At 41.2% G+C, this 18163-nt stretch overlaps 1 protein-coding gene across 5 annotated transcripts in view; it reads left to right on the top strand.

Moving 5' to 3' along the window:
* The window catches only part of CDK17 (cyclin dependent kinase 17), a 192146-nt gene that overhangs the window by 154282 nt on the left and 19701 nt on the right, over positions 1 to 18163 (top strand). For 4 of the 5 annotated variants that reach the window (XM_088454359.1, XM_088454356.1, XM_088454357.1 and 1 more), the window contains 4 exons: positions 980 to 1100; positions 2426 to 2523; positions 11674 to 11779; positions 15732 to 15774. In XM_088454359.1, the coding sequence (XP_088310485.1) occupies positions 980 to 1100; positions 2426 to 2523; positions 11674 to 11779; positions 15732 to 15774 (368 nt within the window). Of the gene's footprint in view, positions 1 to 979; positions 1101 to 2425; positions 2524 to 11673; positions 11780 to 15731; positions 15775 to 17215; positions 17390 to 18163 lie in introns of those variants that run through there. The other variant, XM_088454360.1, reaches the window with a different exon arrangement.

Below are 18163 nucleotides of genomic sequence, written 5' to 3'. Positions count from 1 at the left end.
ACGATGCTTGAGGGTGGTTACTGTCTAAACAATAAGGATGAAATGGACTGTGATCATAGATATCATCACAGTTGATAGAATCTGACATAGATCATTTTAAATTGCTGATAAAAAGCTAGAGTTATATAACACTTGTGATGGTTGTTGAAAATGATTTGCTGAAATGAAGCATGCAGTATCCTATGATGTTCTTTTCACTAGGAATAGTAAATTAAATCAGAAAAGGGCAGCAAATTTAGAAAATGAGACCCTAGTTTACAGATAAAACAGATGTTTTCATGGCTGTACAAATTCAAATGTTCTTGTTTTGTTTAATGTTAATGACTTTATTCTGTAAACTGTGGATAGCAGTGGTGGTGTAATCCACACTGAAGTAAGTGTAGCTGAAAGATGGCCTGGAAACTGAACATGGCTAATCACCATAAACATCTTACATTTTTTTTATTTTTCATTTGCAACATGGTTACTATCACCATAAGTCTTCTGCTTGTGTCTGACACTCTTCATGTCCTTGTAATTTGCTGCTAAGGTGAGGCACTGCATCTGTATTCCCCTCATGTACTGTATTTATATACCATAGGTTCAAACACAACTGCTATGCCTCTTAGTCCCTGGTCTGCTACTGAACAGCATGATTTCCCATCACTTTGATGCCTCAGCCATTAACCTTGTGGGTCTTTATTGTGAAAATTAAACAAACTTCACTATGCTATCTTTCCTGCAGAGATATTTAACAAGCTGCCCTCCAGCTGCTGTGAACTACATATATCAGCATGCCCTGCCACAGTTTTAGCATGCCCTAATAAAAAAATGTGTAGTTCTACAGCAGCTGGAAGGCAGTAATGAATACCCCTAATTAACTGGGTATTCCTGAAACTTGGTAATAGTTTACTGATACATTTTATGTAACAAGTGTGAAACAGTTAGCAAGGCATGAATAGATTTCATGTGTTTAACTTATTTTTCCCTTTACATAAAGGCTTGGCAAGAGCAAAGTCTGTTCCTACAAAGACCTACTCCAATGAGGTTGTCACATTATGGTACAGGCCTCCAGATGTCCTCCTTGGCTCTTCTGAATATTCAACACAAATTGATATGTGGTAAATATAATCTGTGTGTTAGCTTCTCTACATGTCTGAACTTTTTGGGGTAGATTTATCAACCCTTTTAGAAAAGATAAGTTGAGGTGTTGCCCATTTGAATCAATCATTGTATTTTTCATTTTATAAATGTGCTAGATAGATAAGAGCTATAATCTGATTGGTTGCTATAGGAAACACCACCACTTGTCCTCTTGAAATGTTTGATAAATCACCATGTTTGACTCCTAACGTGCGTTATAGCTATGAAACTCCGTGTATACATTAAAGAGCTTTCTGACACATTCACATATTTGTATTCTTTTCGTAGCTTGGAATAAGGATCATCTAATTTAAAAAAAGACCTTTGTTCCTTTTAGACGTGTAAGGTGAAGTTCTTGTTAAAGGTTTGTCCACTTTTGGACAAATTCTTTGACTAAAATGCGACAATTAGGCTTAGCTTACATGGGTCTACTGCAAGTGCTACCTGCAATGGGAGTCCCACTTTTTTATTTCTTTCTCCCCTGGGCTGGATTCCTGCATTGAATAACTGTTTCTGATGTGGAGTCATACAGTTGCTGTGAATGTTTTGTGATTAAGGGTTCTATTTACTAAGCAGTGTTAGGAGACAGAGTGAAAAGTGATAAGGTGCCAGCCAATCAGCTCCTAATTGCCATCTTACAGACTGTGTTTGAAAAATGACAGTTGGGAGCTGATTGGCTGGCACCTTATCACTCTGTCTCCTAACACTGCTTAGCAAATAGACCCCTAAGTCAGGAACTGAACACAGGCTCCCAAAGCATTTCTGATCAAATTTACAGGATTTTTACATCTAAAGTCCCCAGAAATTTTTGCCGCTTCTCTGTGGTCCTATCTCTGTAACAGCAAATAACTTCCTCTTTCTGCCATTTCCTGCAGTCTATGTTGCACAAGGTACAGAGGAAGGGAATGCCAGGACACCATGTGTAAGACGGGGACCATTTCAGTTGTTAACTGGATTTAAGAAAATGCCATAGTTGAGCAACCCAATTTCCGACACGTACTGTACAAAAAATATTAGTCAAAAAAAAGAGGGAACACATTGTTAGATGTATGGTGAAAACATAGTTAAACCAATTACAGAAAACCTTTTTCTTTGAATAGCAAAATAATTAAATGGCAATTATACGATTAACATTAAATTGAAAGCACAATGATGTATCTGATTTGTTATGCTATACATGTTGTATTTGAGATAAAGGTACCATCATTTATGTCCCTGATTGCAAATATTCTTTTATAAGCATATGTACTTTTATATTCTGAAAGTATGCTTCTTTTTCTGCTTTATTTTGCTTTCTTACTAGGGGTGTTGGCTGCATATTTTTTGAAATGGCTTCAGGAAGACCTCTGTTTCCTGGTTCCACTGTAGAAGATGAGCTCCATTTAATTTTCAGACTTCTAGGTAAATGACACCAAGTTTATTTGAATAAGTTACCACATTTATTATTTGTCTGCTTGCTTTTGAACATATTTTCGTATCCTTTATTGTGTTTTGTACTTTTACATGCATCTGATCGTAATTGTTATTGATTCCCAGACAAAAGCAAAATTAGTCCTTATGCTGGGCATACACTATAAAATTATCTGTCAGATATCTGTCCAATCTGGCTGGTTGGAATGACAACCTGGTAATGTATGGGAGCAAATGACGATTATATGGTTTTAAACACGGGAAAACAGACAAAAACGATTGTTCAAATTGGTTTAATTTGTTTTATTTAACCAATTTTTCTGAGCGTCAATTTTTGTCTGTTTTCCAGTGTTCTTGAACAAATGTTCGATTGTCATTTGCTCCCATACATTACCAGATGTTTTTTCCAACCAGCCAGATTGGACAGATATCTGACAGATAATTGTATAGTGTATGCCCAGCATAAGTATTGAGACAATTGTAGCAAAGTCCAGTTCTCTATGATTATTACTATTTTCATTAACATTTATATAATGCCATCATATTCTGTAGCTCTTTACAATGGGGAACAAACGGTGATAAAACAAGACTGGTTATTAACAGACAGGGAAAGAGGTTCTGCTCACAAACTTAGTTTATTGGAAAATAGGAGTTTGATACCTGAGATTTAGTGCCACACATTGCACATTGGTACAGCCAGATTACAACCAAAGAAATTGAAAATATAGAAATAAACCCTGAGCAAAACCTTAAATCGGGGTCATAGTTAAAAATTTCCACTTTTTAGCAATAATAGTCATAAAATCCTTTACAATATCCAGAAATAATGGTTGGATGAGTGTAATAGATGTGTAATAAATCTGTGCTGGGAGTTTGTGACTGCCTGCTATAGATGAAATGTGTCTAGGTAGAAACAAGATTTATCCCTTGATCGGGAACCGGAAATAATTTGCGTTCCACACGTATTATGTAGTGGCACGCAAATTTATAAACAAAAGAGCTTATTTGGATCTACAAATGTATTAATTATTAAATTCGAATTGAGGAGTATTAAAGAGGGAATGGATGTCTATATAGTTTGTGAGAATACTAGAGTTTTAATTGTGTTTGCCCTCTCCAGAATAATGAACCAATCAAAGAAGAGGGAGGGGTATTTAAAGGTAACAGTCAGTCTAGTTCAGTGTTTGCTAACCTTGACACTCCAGCTGTCATGGAACTACATAACCCAGCATGCAGTGCTACAGTTTTGCTATTAGGGCATCCTAAAACTGTGGCAGGGCATGCTGGGATATATAGTTCCATAACAGCTGGAGTTTCAAGGTTAGCCAACACTGGTCTAGTTCAATACACCTTGATCTAAAGGCTTTCCATAAGCAGAAACGCGTTGATGAACCAGTGAGGAGGTAACCAGGAAGGAGGAGGTAGATTCTTGATCCCAGGAGGTACCCTTTCTAGAAGTTATACATTATACGCTTGATGGTGTTTGTATACACCTGGTTTTATGGTACGCAGCCTCGCTGTTGTTTTAAATATAAATTTGTCTTCAATAAAACCTTATCACACTATTGGCGACCTGTATTTGTCCCGTTTTATCTTTTGAGGAACAAGGGGTTATTACAAATCGATGTGAAGAGGAAACCAGAGACAATTTCTTTTGGCAGACTGACTGGATTGTGAAGTATTGTGAAATTCATTTATTACACTCATCCAACCATTATTTCCGGATATTGTAAAGGATTTTATGACTATTATTCCTAAAAAGTGGAAATTTTTAACTATGACCCCGATTTAAGGTTTTGCTCAGGGTTTATTTCTATATTTTCAATTTCTATTCAGGTGTTTGCTATTGGGTGTACACCTAACCCTTTGAAGCAGTTCCTAATTTGTGAAGCGCACTAATTGTTATCCCAGTTTAACCATAAAAATTGGTTTGTGGTGCCAAGTGATCCAGTTGTGTGTTAGAGGGTAGCTTGAAGATAGAAAAAAAAGAGACCGCCTGTAAGTTTGGTTGAAATCATGTAGAGGGATGGAAATATGGTTCAGTAGAGTGTTAAAAAGGTAGTTTGGAAATTTCATAAGCTTCCACGAGGTGGTACGTTTTCAGGGAGTATGTTTCACCCGAAAAAAGTCTGTAGCCGGGAGTGGGAGGTAAAGTAGGTTTTGAGTGTAAAGGAGCAACATAGATCTTAAGGCTCATACACAGTGGACGATAATTGTGAACGATATATCGTTCAGTGTGTATGCAGTTGACGACGGACAATGCGCGCTCCTACGGGTCGTTAACAATATCCCCAGCCGCCTGAACATGCAACTCAATCTATGGATATTGTTAGCGATGCCATGCTGCCGATTGTAGCATGGCCCTGCTAAACCCCCGCCACCATTGTTGTCATCAGCAAGTGTGTATGCGCTTACCGATGCTGGCACCCCCGCCGATGTCGCTTACTGGACACAATGTCCAGTGTGTATGCAGCTTTATGCAGAGTTTGAGTTGGAAGATTTTGTAAGAAGTTAATACGTTGGTAAAAGTATTTTGTGTTGGATTCCTTAAAATACAGACCAGTGTAGTTACCGACATAGTGGAGCAGGAGAAGGCGGCTTTACAAGTTATACTTGTCTAGCTGCTGCATTCAAAATAGAGGTGAAATTCTGGGTAAGAGAAGACCGGTTAGGAGAGAAATGCAATAGTCAAAGTGGGTGATGCATTAATTGAAGTTTTTGTATGTAAAGGTACACACGGTATATTGGACAATCATCCAATCCGCTACCGTTCTGCACAACCATCTTCTATCTAGTGTGTATACACAATTCATCGTGTAAACACAGCTTGGGTCGCCTTTGCCCATTAGATGTGCTGCATGTCCGATGGGAAGATGCGATGTATTATATTGTGTATGAATAGTAGTACGTGTGCATGGCCGCACTATATGTTGGGAGATTACCTTTGAAGATCATGCTATTTCTCATTCCTGTTTGCTTGGACAGTGCACATATTAAAAAGTATGTATAGATGTGTCCTTATTCAACTTGTCTCTCATTGCAACACATTCACTAGAGTTGTGCCAGTTAGCGCGCTAAGGTTTCACTAGTGTATTTTGGCACTGCCAGCTCTACTGTACTGTCGATACAGAAGACTGACCATGTGTCTAGAGTGCAAAATCACATGGTCATACATTGTTGTTTGTGATGTATGTCATATTTCACTGTTTTTCCACGATTAGGCACATTGACAAGTCTTCTGTATAGTCAGCAATGTTGATTTGTCGTAACTCTTTGCTACTTTTTCACTGATATGATGCTATGTTCTATGTTATGTATAATACAGTAGTGATGGCATTGTGACAGCCGCCCTTCAAATCTTACTGCGAGGTCTGGCGCCTCTCTAATGAATATATGTTGCGCTGAGAGCAAAGCAGTAGGACACCTGAATCTTTGGCACTATTCTTCACGATGATTGCACAGTGTACGCTGATTAATTACGTCCTCAGGCACAATATATATTATCATCGTAACGATTATTGCAGAGTGTGTACACTGAAACTCGTGTGTTCTGGAATCCTATCATTGTTAGTGAAATTGGAAGGACAGTAGCATTGTTTGTAAAATCGTTCAGGTGTGTACCCAGCTTTAGCTATTTGCTTTCTCTGGAAAGGTTTCTTAGATGTATTTAACAGTATATGGATACAGATTGGATGTCGGGAACAAAGGACAGTTCTGAGTCAAGTATAACATCAAGGTATTTTAAGGGGACGCTTTCATTGTTGGGTTGTCAATATTAATAGATAAGTTGGGTAGGTAGATTTAGTAGATGGGTTTATTAAAGATTGAGTTTGAAGTGACAAGAGAACATCCAATGTGAAATGGCAGAAATTCAGTAACACAAAACACAGATTGTGGAAGATTTGGAGAGGACAGATAGATTTGGATAGCATCTGCATTGGAACAATACTGAAATCCAAAGGAGCGTGTTAGTTTTCCAAGAGATGTGGTATACAGATGTGTCCACATACATCTAATCTCCTTGCGTGTTAAACAGCCCTTCGAATGCGAATAGGACGCACAAGCAGCTTATGCTGATTAAAATATGTGGCATGCTTATATTCTGTGTGCGACTGTGGGTGTATTTGCATGGAAATGGTATGGTAGTGTGACGGCTGACACTGTAGCATTTTGCATGCAGATATAACTGCATTTGCACCCAGAACGTAGACATTCCATATAATTTTAATAGTCAGAAGCTGCTTGTGCGTCCTAGTCGCATCGCTTTATGAATAAGACCCATCTTAGAAAAAGTCGCACTAAAAGATGTTCATCGCTACTGAGTCGCAGAATCCTCATGCATTGTGTAACTATACTTGTAGCACACAGAGGATAAATGTATGTGGACACATCTGTAGATGGAGAAAGCAGTGTACCTAGGCATAATCTTTGTTGTACTCCAACTGATAGAGGAAGTGGAGAGGTGGTGGATCCAGAGAAACTGAGACTGAAAGAGCGTTTTGATAAATAGGATGAAAACTAGGACAGTGTAATGAAGACCTAGGGAATGTAGACCGCTGTCTTGTTGTATGACAAGAGTGGTCATCCGTCTCAAATGCGGCAGAGAAGACCATGAGAATTAGAATATGGTATTGAGGCCTTTATCCTTAGCAGTGATCAAATCATTGACCAGCTTAGTTTTGTACAGTCTCAGTGGCGTTTTGGGAATGAAAGCTTGATTGTAGAGGGTCTAATACGTTTTGTGAGGCAAGTGTGTGAGTTCAGCATCTCCAGAATCTTGACATGGCAGGGGAGCTTAGTGATTTGACTTTATTGTGAGAGTTTGTATCAGAATAATTTTTTTCCCCCCAGAATAGACCATAATTTCATGCTTAAATCGTGATGGAAAGATACCAGTGTGTGTGTATAGAGAGATATCACAGATTTTCGTTAAACCTAGGATCAGCACAGCAGATTGGCGTTGGCCGGTTTGTAAGGGTATAGTTTTAAGTGAACAGATCGTACAAATGGAAGATGAGAAGAATGTAGATACATCTATTAATTTGATCCAACAAATGAACATGAAGTTGCCAGCATGTGCAGGAAAGGGATTGAGCAGGTTGTTGCTGAATAAAGTTATACTCCATAGACAAAAAACCTTATGGTTTCACATGTCCCATTAAGGCATCTTGGACATGATCTGAAATTTCACAAAACCTACTGAATTTGTGTCACTCAAACTTAAAAAAACACTGAAATTCCGATCATTAAGGCTGACTCCTTAATGGACGTGTTCCTTCCACAATGCAGATATGGTATGCTATCACACCCTGTGGTTAACTGCAGATTCAGCACTCTCACAGAGCGAGATTGCTGTCACTCACAAAATGGTGGAGCTGCTAAATCACAGAATTGTATGCTCATTGGAATACACACATGCAGTCTATGCAACTGAAGTCTGAGCAGAAGATAGAGCTGCACAGATAAGATACGAGTGGAGTGGATAGGGAAAGAGACAGAGCGATGTGGATGGGGACAGATGGGCTTGGAGAGGGGGGGAAGATTAAGCAGCACAGATGGGAAGGAGCCAAAGTGATGCAGATGGGTGAAAAATAGTGGTGCGGATGCAGGGGAGACGGAGTGGCATGGTTTGGGATAACAGAGCGACGTGGATGGGGAGGTACAGAGTGGCAGAAGGAGCTTCGAGGGCGGGCTGCAGGTGTGTGGGGCAGTGGCAGCAACGGAGCCGTGCACAGGAACATCAGCGGGCGACAGAGGGGCTCTTTGGCGCTGGGCATGCACCTGAGAAAATCAAATCAATAAGACACAGATGCATGGACGTATCAGTGAGATCCATCCATGCATCTGTTAAAAAATTAATATATGTAATATAATAAAAAAGATGTGCCCCAACAGCGTCGGGCTATGGAGCCCCAGTGCTGGTTGTGCTAAATAGTGGGGACTAACGACGTAGGGGTATCCTGTATTAAGCACAACCAGCACCTGGCTAATCGGGGCCCGTCCTGGTAGCCAAAATATAGGGGACAAACGATGTAGGAGTCCCCTGTATTTACCATAACCAGCACTGGACCCTTTCACCGAGTCCACCAGTCAAACCCCTGACCGCTAGTCAGCCCAGGCCGGGGATTCCTGGGAACCCCCCCTCCCAAGAAAGGGGTCCCCCTCTCCAGGATACCCCAGGCCGATATCCCTAATACCCCTGGAGCGGTGGGTGCCGGGTTGGTTGTGTGGTGCAAATGAAAGTTACAAATGTTGTCTCACACAAGTACCAGCAACAGTACCTGTAGCTCCACAGCAAAATAAATATTACATGAACACACTACACCGATTTTTTAAAAGTAATTCATTTAGCTGCACCTTCACCTGGGGGGCGGCGGCCTTTAAGCTCTTGTACGGGGCTGCCACCTCCCCTGGACTTCCAGGCGTCTTCTTTCTTTGGGGGCTCTTCCACGCTCCCTCTGGGCCGACGGACTTCCATGTCGCTGCCTCGCGCAGACTTTTATATAAGTCAGCCGAGGGGGCGGGGCGATGACATCGCGGCAGCCATCTTTGAAGTGATGGTGGGACCGTTTCATTGGCTGTCAATGCTGCTGCTTAGCTCATCTTCCTCTCCAGACATTCTACATCTGCTTCCCCTCTCCTTCAAGCCCTACACTGGCTCCCCTTCCCTTTCAGATGCCAATTCAAGGTTCTTACACTCTCCTACAAAGCCCTCACCAAATCCTCTCCCGCATACATTTCTGACCTTCTCTCCCTTCACACTCCCACCCGTCCACTTAGCTCAACAAATGCATGCCGCCTCTCTTGCCAACTGATTACTTCCTCCCACTCCCGCATCCAAGATTTTGCCCATGCTGCTTCCTACCTTTGGAATGCTCTCCTTCTCCCTATCAGACTCTCCATCTATCTACAAATCTTCAAACGGGCTCTCACTATAGTGAAATCCTGCCGCTAAGCTGTTATTCGGGTAGTGCTGTCCTTGAGGTGCGTACACACTAGACAATATTTTGCACAATTCGCCCTATTCCGACGCATCGGAGCGACAAATCATGTAAAATATTTCTAAAATCGTGAGTGTACACTCACCATCACGATGCGCGTCCCCACGGGTCGTACATTGCATCTTCAGATCTTGCCTACCGCAGACAAGACCAGCCAATCTCTTACACGATCCAGCAGCATATCGTTCAGTGTTTATGCCCGCATGCTGGTACTTGTGGTTCTTAAAGTACCCTCATGTGGAGGAGGCTTGCTCGGGCCTGTCGTTCTACTGCAAAAGACAATATTTTAACTCTTTAATTTGCACTACACTTTTACACAAATCAACCCGGCAACCACTGCTCCAGGGGTGCCAGGGATAGCCCCGGGCTATCAGCCTAGGTCTGGGGTACCCTGGAGAGGGAGACCCCTTTATTGGGGGGTCCCCAGGGATCCCCAGCCTGGACTGACTAGCGGTCAGGGTTGATGCTTTGGCTGGGGGACCCGGTGAATGTGCTTTCCTGGCTATGGCATTAGCCCCCCACTAGAAAAAGTCCGGTGCTGGTTCTGGATAATACAGCGGGACTCTACGCATTTTTTCCCCTCTATTCCCAGGACCGGCTCAGAGCCCAGTTCTGGTTGCGCTGAATACGGGGAACCCCTATGTCGTTTGTCCCCCGTATTTTGGCAGCCAGGACTGGTTCTGAATAGCCCAGTGCTGGTTGTGCTTAATACGGGGGACCCCTGCGTCATTTGTCCTTTGTATTTGGCACCACCAGGACTGGGTCTGCAAAACCCGATGCTGGTTGTTCGCTTTGGGGGGAGAGCACTCCATTTTGTTTCTATTTTAATTTTAACACTTTCATTTTTTTAAAACACAGCAGCACAGACGGATCTCACTGATCCTGTCCATGCTTCTGTGTTTATTTTAATCACACATAGATGCAGGCATCACGGATCTCCCTGATCCGTGCATGCTGCATCTGCCTGCCGTCACCAGGTCCCGCAGCCCTCACCGCCGCTGCTAACGCCAGCTGCCCCCTGGTTCTGACTGCAGCTAGCGGCCGCTTCCTTCCCCCGGGTCCTACTGCCCGCAAAGGACAGACATCTTGGTGCACCCAAGTGAAGCCACTTTGAGTACACCCCTCTGCTGGAGGCACCTACTGAGGCTTTCTATCTGTATAATGGCGCAATTGTGAGGTAATAGGTTAAAAACTGTAACTTTCTCAGTTACCTAAACCCCAATGCATGGACGTATCAGTGGAACAAGAGCTACCTAATAAGTCTAAATTCACCCCCTACCCTGAGTTATGCCTTCCCAAAAATCCCCCACAGAGAACAGCAGAAAAGTGGTCCTAACTGAGTGTGTCAGAAAAAACTAGCAGTTGGAACTTTTAGATTACTCCTAAATCCTCCTTTTTTTTTTTGCCCTGAAATTTGGCATGCAGCACCGAGAGACAGTTCTACCATCCATGCCAATTTCAACTCTGTACCTCCAATAGCTTTTGAGGTGTAGCCCCTTAAAGACCATGCCCTCCCCTCCGGAATTCTCTATGGAGAGTTTAGTTTTTTCGAGTCAGCCTTAATATAAGGGCACTACTGTGCCCTTATAATATAGTGATATAATTTCATGTCCAATCTTTTAAATGAAATGTTCTTGAGATCAGAAGCTTAATTCGCATAGATTGGTGTTCTACTGTACAGGTGATCTAAGAATGGCATGCTTTTACTGCTACAGGTTTGCATTATTCCAATGCTCGTGTGATGATACTTTACATTCTTTTGGAAACGATCCTTCCTGTCACTTGAGAGATTTCAATGCTCGGCTCATTTAAAATGTAAAAGCTCTGTGTCCTAACAGGAGCTTCATAATTAAGTATTTAATGTGTCTGGAAATGTGTCGTATTGCTGTAGCTTACTATCATCCATGTTAACAAGGTAAAAAAGGACAAGATTTGCAAATGTGAGATCATATTATTTACATGTTTGGTATGTGACAAAAACAAGTGGCTTTAACACATTGCTGTGCCACACTTCTTATTATAAACGCTCCTTAAGAGAACTGTCATTGATAGCTCTAGATATTTTATGTTTACAATGTGCACTTTTGTTTTTTTTACAAAGTATGGCTATCCAAATGTGTAATTACCACTGTTTGTCCAGGCACTCCATCTGAAGAAACCTGGTCAGGAGTTACTTCAAATGATGAATTTCGAAACTACAACTTTCCCAAGTACAAGCCTCCGCCTCTAATCAATCACGCACCAAGGTATTGATAAATGGTTGCTCAATCTGTTTAATCCTACAGGAAATTATCAATAAATAGTCTCTCTGTAACAGGAAAACGGTAATACTTAGATGATGCAGCTAATGTCACTGATTTTATTAACCGAAGTGGGTGATCTGCTTTATATTTTGAAATTTACATAAAATACATCTTCCATACAATAATGTATATTAATATCCATACAATGTTGCCATTTTCTACACCAACTTAATTGTCTGGTCACCTAACAATGTCCATTGAGTTCCAAAATTAGTTACTATGCGAAAGTGTATAAGCTGCATTTAGCCAAATTCCAAATAGTTACTATAGCAACTATGTGAGTTTTCAACATAGCAGCATTTAAAATGGCCAAAGAGAAACATTAAGATTTGTTGCAAATACATTTCTGGCATTCTTTTAAGGCTTTCTCCTGCCGCTGATTATCGAATTAAAGATATAACAATGCACAGCTATACTTACTAAATTATCAGTGCTATTTATGGTATACCTGTTGCTTATACACGGTAGCTATGGCAATATTTGTATGCTGAACAAATTTCAGTGTCTGATATAATGAAGTGCGCATCACAAATATTCTTAATGAAGAACTTTAATAATGTCACTGGTTCCTAGTAAACTGATTTCTCGTGAATTTTGTTCATCAGCCCACACAATTAAGGAGACTGTTGTGTTATGCATAAAGTAGGGGGTTTGATTTAGAAATGCCCCTTGCAAGTTTCACTAAATTTCCTTTTAGGTTTCTCAGCCCTGTCTTTTTACTCGCAGCCCTGTCTTTTTACTCGCAGCCCTGTCTTTTTACTTCAGTTCCCTAAGCAAGAGAGACCTCTGCTGTACTCTCTGTATTGGATACAGTTGTATCCAAAGACTAATGGTGCCCATACATCTAAGTTGTATCGGGGAAATTCCCCGTTCTACAGGGGCTGGGGGATCGAAGAAATCAAACATGTTGGACAATACCCATTCCGTCCTAAAAATGGTCGGGATCGGTGAGTCACAGATTCTTAACATGTTGAATTTTCCTGATTCTCCAATAGACCACCTATTTCGCTGTCTGCAGATCAGATAGGCACTGACAGAATGGGGAATCTGGGTGTAGATGTATGGCCTGCATAAGTCTGTGTCCACTCCCACTGAGATTATGGGCCTGATTCGGAGGTGGACATAATGCCAGTGCTCATGACATAATGCCAGTGATTTGTTGTAACTTCGCATGTGCGGATATACCTAAAAACTCCTACAGCACATTCATACCATGGTGTGTACACACAAAGGCTGCCATGCACAGAATCAGAAAGGTTGTGGAACAGTTCAGGGCATTCCTAGGTGGGTAGCAATGCACGCAGACATGGGGCCATATTCAATTAGAGGTGAAGAGTCAGAGGTCGGACTTTTCGCTGTCATCGCAGGTTTTCCTGGGGATAAAGTATCGGGCGCGTGCCCGCGTATCTCCGTCTTAAATCAGCCTGTTACCCCCCAAAAGGTAGTCTGACATGGGGTATTACTGTGGATACCCCCGAATTGGGCTGCTGAAGGTATTTGGGGTTTTTAAACGTTGTCGGCAGGTGCTTTTATACGTCTGTGAATAAGTGGTGAAGAATAACATTTAGCAATATATTTTTTTTAAAACAACTATACCCATCAAATTTGGGGTACATGAATATGGGTGCAAGCATATTTTGAAGTCCCTAAAGTGAACTTTAAAAATTCAGCAAAAATCCAACTGCAGCAACCAACCGCATTCTAGAAAACACGTGCCGCACACTTGGGGACCATTCACGAACCCCCCCGCCCCCCCCCCCCCCCGGATCTATTTCGCTAGTTTTTAAGTTTGTCCCCAACTTTTTTTCACACCCAAAACAAAACCACTTTTTTGTTATGTCCTATGCTACTTTTTAGAATTTTTTTGACACAGATAACTTTATTGGGGACACTCCAAGGACTGCGGGGTACTTTTTTAAAGTCTTCACTCCAAAACCCAAATTCTGCACACTTTTTCACCACCTACTCTATGGTGAATGTTATCCCCGTTTTTTTGACAGACTTGTGGCACCTGTGAAAAGTCTTTGAATTTGGATATGGGGAAAAGTGAAAATGACGTCATTGGCGATAAATTATCGCCGATAACGGACTTTTCGCTTCTAATTGAATATGACCCATGGTCTGTTTCATGTTCTGTGTGGCAGACGCTTCAGTGAAAGTGGCTGCGTACACAGTCACAGTTATGAGGCCACTAGTCAGTCGGAGAAGCTGCACCTTCCATAGGGCTGGTGCAAGTTTGATGGTGCAACCGATGATGGCGTCTGAAGACTCACGTCTGGTATGAATGCACTGTATAGACACTCAGCGTGGACGTCTCAGTCTTTGCACAGTCAGGCGCATGCTTGTACACCAGGGGAAGGGCTGATATTAGCATAAAGTCACAGACTCAAAAGTGGTCGCTTCAGCGTCCACCTCTGAATTAGGTCCTATATGGCTTACAATGGGACGAAGCTGCACTGAACAAACATTGTGGTTAGTAAAGCTGGGGGTTGCAGGGGTTAGTTAGGATTTCGCCAACAGATGTAGACATCAGACCTAAATGAGGTGTGGAAGTAGAGAGAACTCGAGTGCAAAGGACAGTATGGAATTCATTAAGTATAATTTAAAGGAAGAGACGTATGGAGAGATCTAAAGAAAAATATGTACACTATCAACTTTTATTATAATTGTGTTTTTTTGGGTTTTTTTTTTCATTCAAGATTTATAAAACAAATGTGAAATGGATTTGGTGGTTTTCTTACTGTGATTGCTAGTCAGGAATTCACAGTATATGCCTCAGGTGCTGTTCTATGGCATTTGTGCTTAAGCCTGGTCACATGGATGCTTTTATATACACTGGATAATTTTTGCTACTTTTACAGTGAATTGACTTTTATTATATGATCAATTCTGCAATCTGGCTCTGGCTTTTTTAAAAGGCCGTTCCACCTTTTATAGTGGAAATGCTGAGGAATGACCCATCCCCTTGTACCAAATAGGAAAATGGTCCCCACCAGAACAGAAAAGGGGGTCCTGGAGGAGTGAGATCAATAATTCAGGCAAGGGAGAGTGGAGGTTGATGGATAACACATAAAAATATATACTATATAAAGGTGGAATTAGTCTTCTGTAAATAATTCCTTCTAGCAGAAGTCTGTAAATATCTGAACTGCAAATACTTTCTTTAATACCTCCAAGTAAAAAATATATAAAGTAAATTGTTTTATATTGATGTTGCTTCAATTCCTTTAACTGCTTATTAGGTTTTTTTTATGTGTGCTCATTTACACTGTCCCCTGAAACCCTTCTGTGCTTGGGATAATGACCCCTATGCAGCGCCTGAATTCACAGGTCCTCTGGTGTGACCAGGTCTCAGCACTCTGCTGCCCCCTGTGGTGAACAGATTATTCATACTGTTCTCAAACTGGGTACACACTAAACGACATGTGTACCCAGCGATGCGACAGACGACCCCTGCCGACGGGCCGACATATCTGGCAGCCCGAACCACTGGGCAATCAGATGCCCGCAACATACCACTGCATGGGGTCGCCAGCCGTATCGTCTGATTGGACTGCATGTACAAAAGATCAGATGACGCAACTGACGTCTGCACGGGAGCGCGCAATGCACGATACAATGCATACACACTGCACGATTTTAATGATTTGCCTCTGATGTGTCTAAATTGGTCAAATCGTTAACAAAATCGTGTAGGGGCCTTAACTGATCAACATGTCTGATATTGACCAGAACAACCAATTGCATCTAATGCTGTATGATATGCATTGTTCTATCTAAACTAAGCAGACTAAATTGTTATCTTTATCATATACAGTTAGATAAATTACATGAAATAAGTAACTTTCTATTTGTTTGCCATACTTTACAGTTTATATGCGTTTATTTATTTTAGGTTAGACTCTGAAGGAATTGAGTTGTTAACAAGGTTTCTTCAGGTAAGAAATTTATTTAAATAATTTAATACTTTATTTCTGCCTTGGTAGTATATGTGTCCATCGAAACAAATAAAACCTGACATATTATTAAAAGCTTTCCTCCTTTATTATGATGTCCACTTTAACTGTTTAAAACGGTTTCCTATTATATTTGAACAATAGCAAATATTTTACTCCTGCTGCGGTCTGACCTCCTTACAGCAAGTAGGTCATATTTCAGCAAGGTCCCGTATAATTGTACATTGAACCCCGAATTTGTTCTGTATTCTTTTTTCCATGTTTTGCAATAGGGAAAGCCACACCATTTATTCTGGGGCAGAGTGACATTGATTGAAATAAGTCTGTCCAATTTCTCTTGATACCCTTGCACACTGCAAGAGTAACTTCCTTGGTGTCTCTTGTCTGTCTTCTAAAATTCTGTACTGAAGCTCAGCAGTAGCACCCTTAAGGCAATTGATCACAAATAAATGTAGGGAAGATTAATGCCACAAGAAACTGGACCTTAAAAAGAAATATAGACGTTATTGGTTTAGGGCGGAACATTTTGTAGACTTTTGGACAGTCTAAACCTAAAATACAATTTAACCTATTTAAAAGTTACAAATTGTGTGCAAAACAACTAACCCAATTAAGATGATGGCTGATAAATGCTGCTTTCATTAAAGGTAGACAAAAAAAAAAAGTATATGTGATCATAGGGAAATTAAAGACTCTATACTTATAGATGACAGTAGATTCACTATAATCAAATATAATTGTACAAATTGATACTGTTCAAATTAAGTTGCAACGTTTTATTTATATCCTTTTTTTAAATGCTTGTGCAGCACATTGTAAAAATAACCAGTAACATATATAGAACTTTTTATACGGAGCACAACAATAGGTCGTCTTTACTGTGTCTACAAGTAATTTCAACTAGGATACTTCAACTTATGGAATTGTGGAGGCTGATCTATCCGGGATGTTCCTAAAAATACCCTCTCACCAAAGATCACCAACAAAAAAAAGGCCCAATAAATCAGTAAATAATTGACAATGATAAGCACTTGGAGAACAACATTGTTCTAAATCAATCTTTGAATCCAGTCCATTTTTGGGATCCTCTTAACCCAGGGGTTCCCAACCACGGTCCTCAAGGCACACTAACAGTCCAGGTTTTAGGGATAGCCATACTTGAGCACAGGTGACTTACTTAGTTCCTCAGTTATATTGATTAAACCATATGTGCACAATCATGGATAACACTAAAACCAGGACTGTTAGTGTGCCTTGAGGACCGAGGTTGGGAATCTCTGTCTTAACCACTGGATTGAATTTTCATTTTTGTGTGATCGTACAATCAATCAATTTTTTCTTACTGTTATGAATGATCTATGAACGATTTCCAGTACATCACTCACGACATTGCATTATAATTCTTGATTTCTTACCCGTGAAGAATTCCATTTATGGACGAAATGCGTAGGGATTCTGGTGCCGTGTCCATACACTAAGCAGGAGGATCCTGTCAATCAAGCTCACATCCGTAAGGGTGCTGGCAGGAATATATCATCACCTCAACTTTATTGTGATTGTGCATACTTTGTCACCTTCTTTTTGCTGTAAGCCATTTTATAAATTATGCATTGATTATCAAAAATAAAAAAAATTGGCAATTATATACTGATCGGCCATTGGGCCTTCTTCTTGTCGGGTGATCCTTGGTGAGAGGGTATTTTTACGAGCATCCCAGATATATCAGCCTCCATAATTCCACACCTTGAGGTATACTAGTGGAAAGGACTTGTAGACTCAGTAAAAACGACCTACTGATCTTACCATATAATTTTATCACTCTTAGATTTTAATACGTCTTCTGGATAGCGCCCTTTGGTTTTTGTGTGTGTGAGCCAGGATAAAAGTGCAGGAGCCAGTCTCCCCCCTTCCCCGGGGACAGCATTGCTGAGCACCTATCTCCCAGGCAATCAACCACCACCACCACGCCACTAATGGTGTAATCCCTGGTAAACCACCCCTCAGCCACATTGCTGTGCAGCTTCCCCCTGGACAAACAACTTCCCCAAATCCACATTACTGAGCAGCTAACCCTCCTCCCCGGGCAACCAGCCCCCATAGCCACACAACTAAGTGGGTACTCCCAGGCAAACCACCCCTTCTCAGCCAAAAAACCTGCCAGCCATGCATAGACCCTCTTACTGGAGCTCTAGGCACTCGGAAGACAGCAGATAGCTGGGACGCCATGGAGTGGTCAGTGCAGAAAGGGACAGATAACAGGAAGCACCACAGACTGAGACTAACAGGAGAGTAGTCAGCGCACCAAGACGGAGAGGCGGGGGGGGGTTAGCACAGGGGATACTCAGCACATGCTCTCCTGTGCATGAAATGG

The sequence above is a fragment of the Taudactylus pleione genome, unplaced genomic scaffold, assembly GCF_031769625.1.
Source record: "Taudactylus pleione unplaced genomic scaffold, aTauple2 ptg000040l, whole genome shotgun sequence".
In the NCBI taxonomy this organism is placed as follows: domain Eukaryota; kingdom Metazoa; phylum Chordata; class Amphibia; order Anura; family Myobatrachidae; genus Taudactylus; species Taudactylus pleione.
Note: the sequence above shows the minus strand (reverse complement) of the source record. Positions and strands in the feature narration are given on the sequence as shown.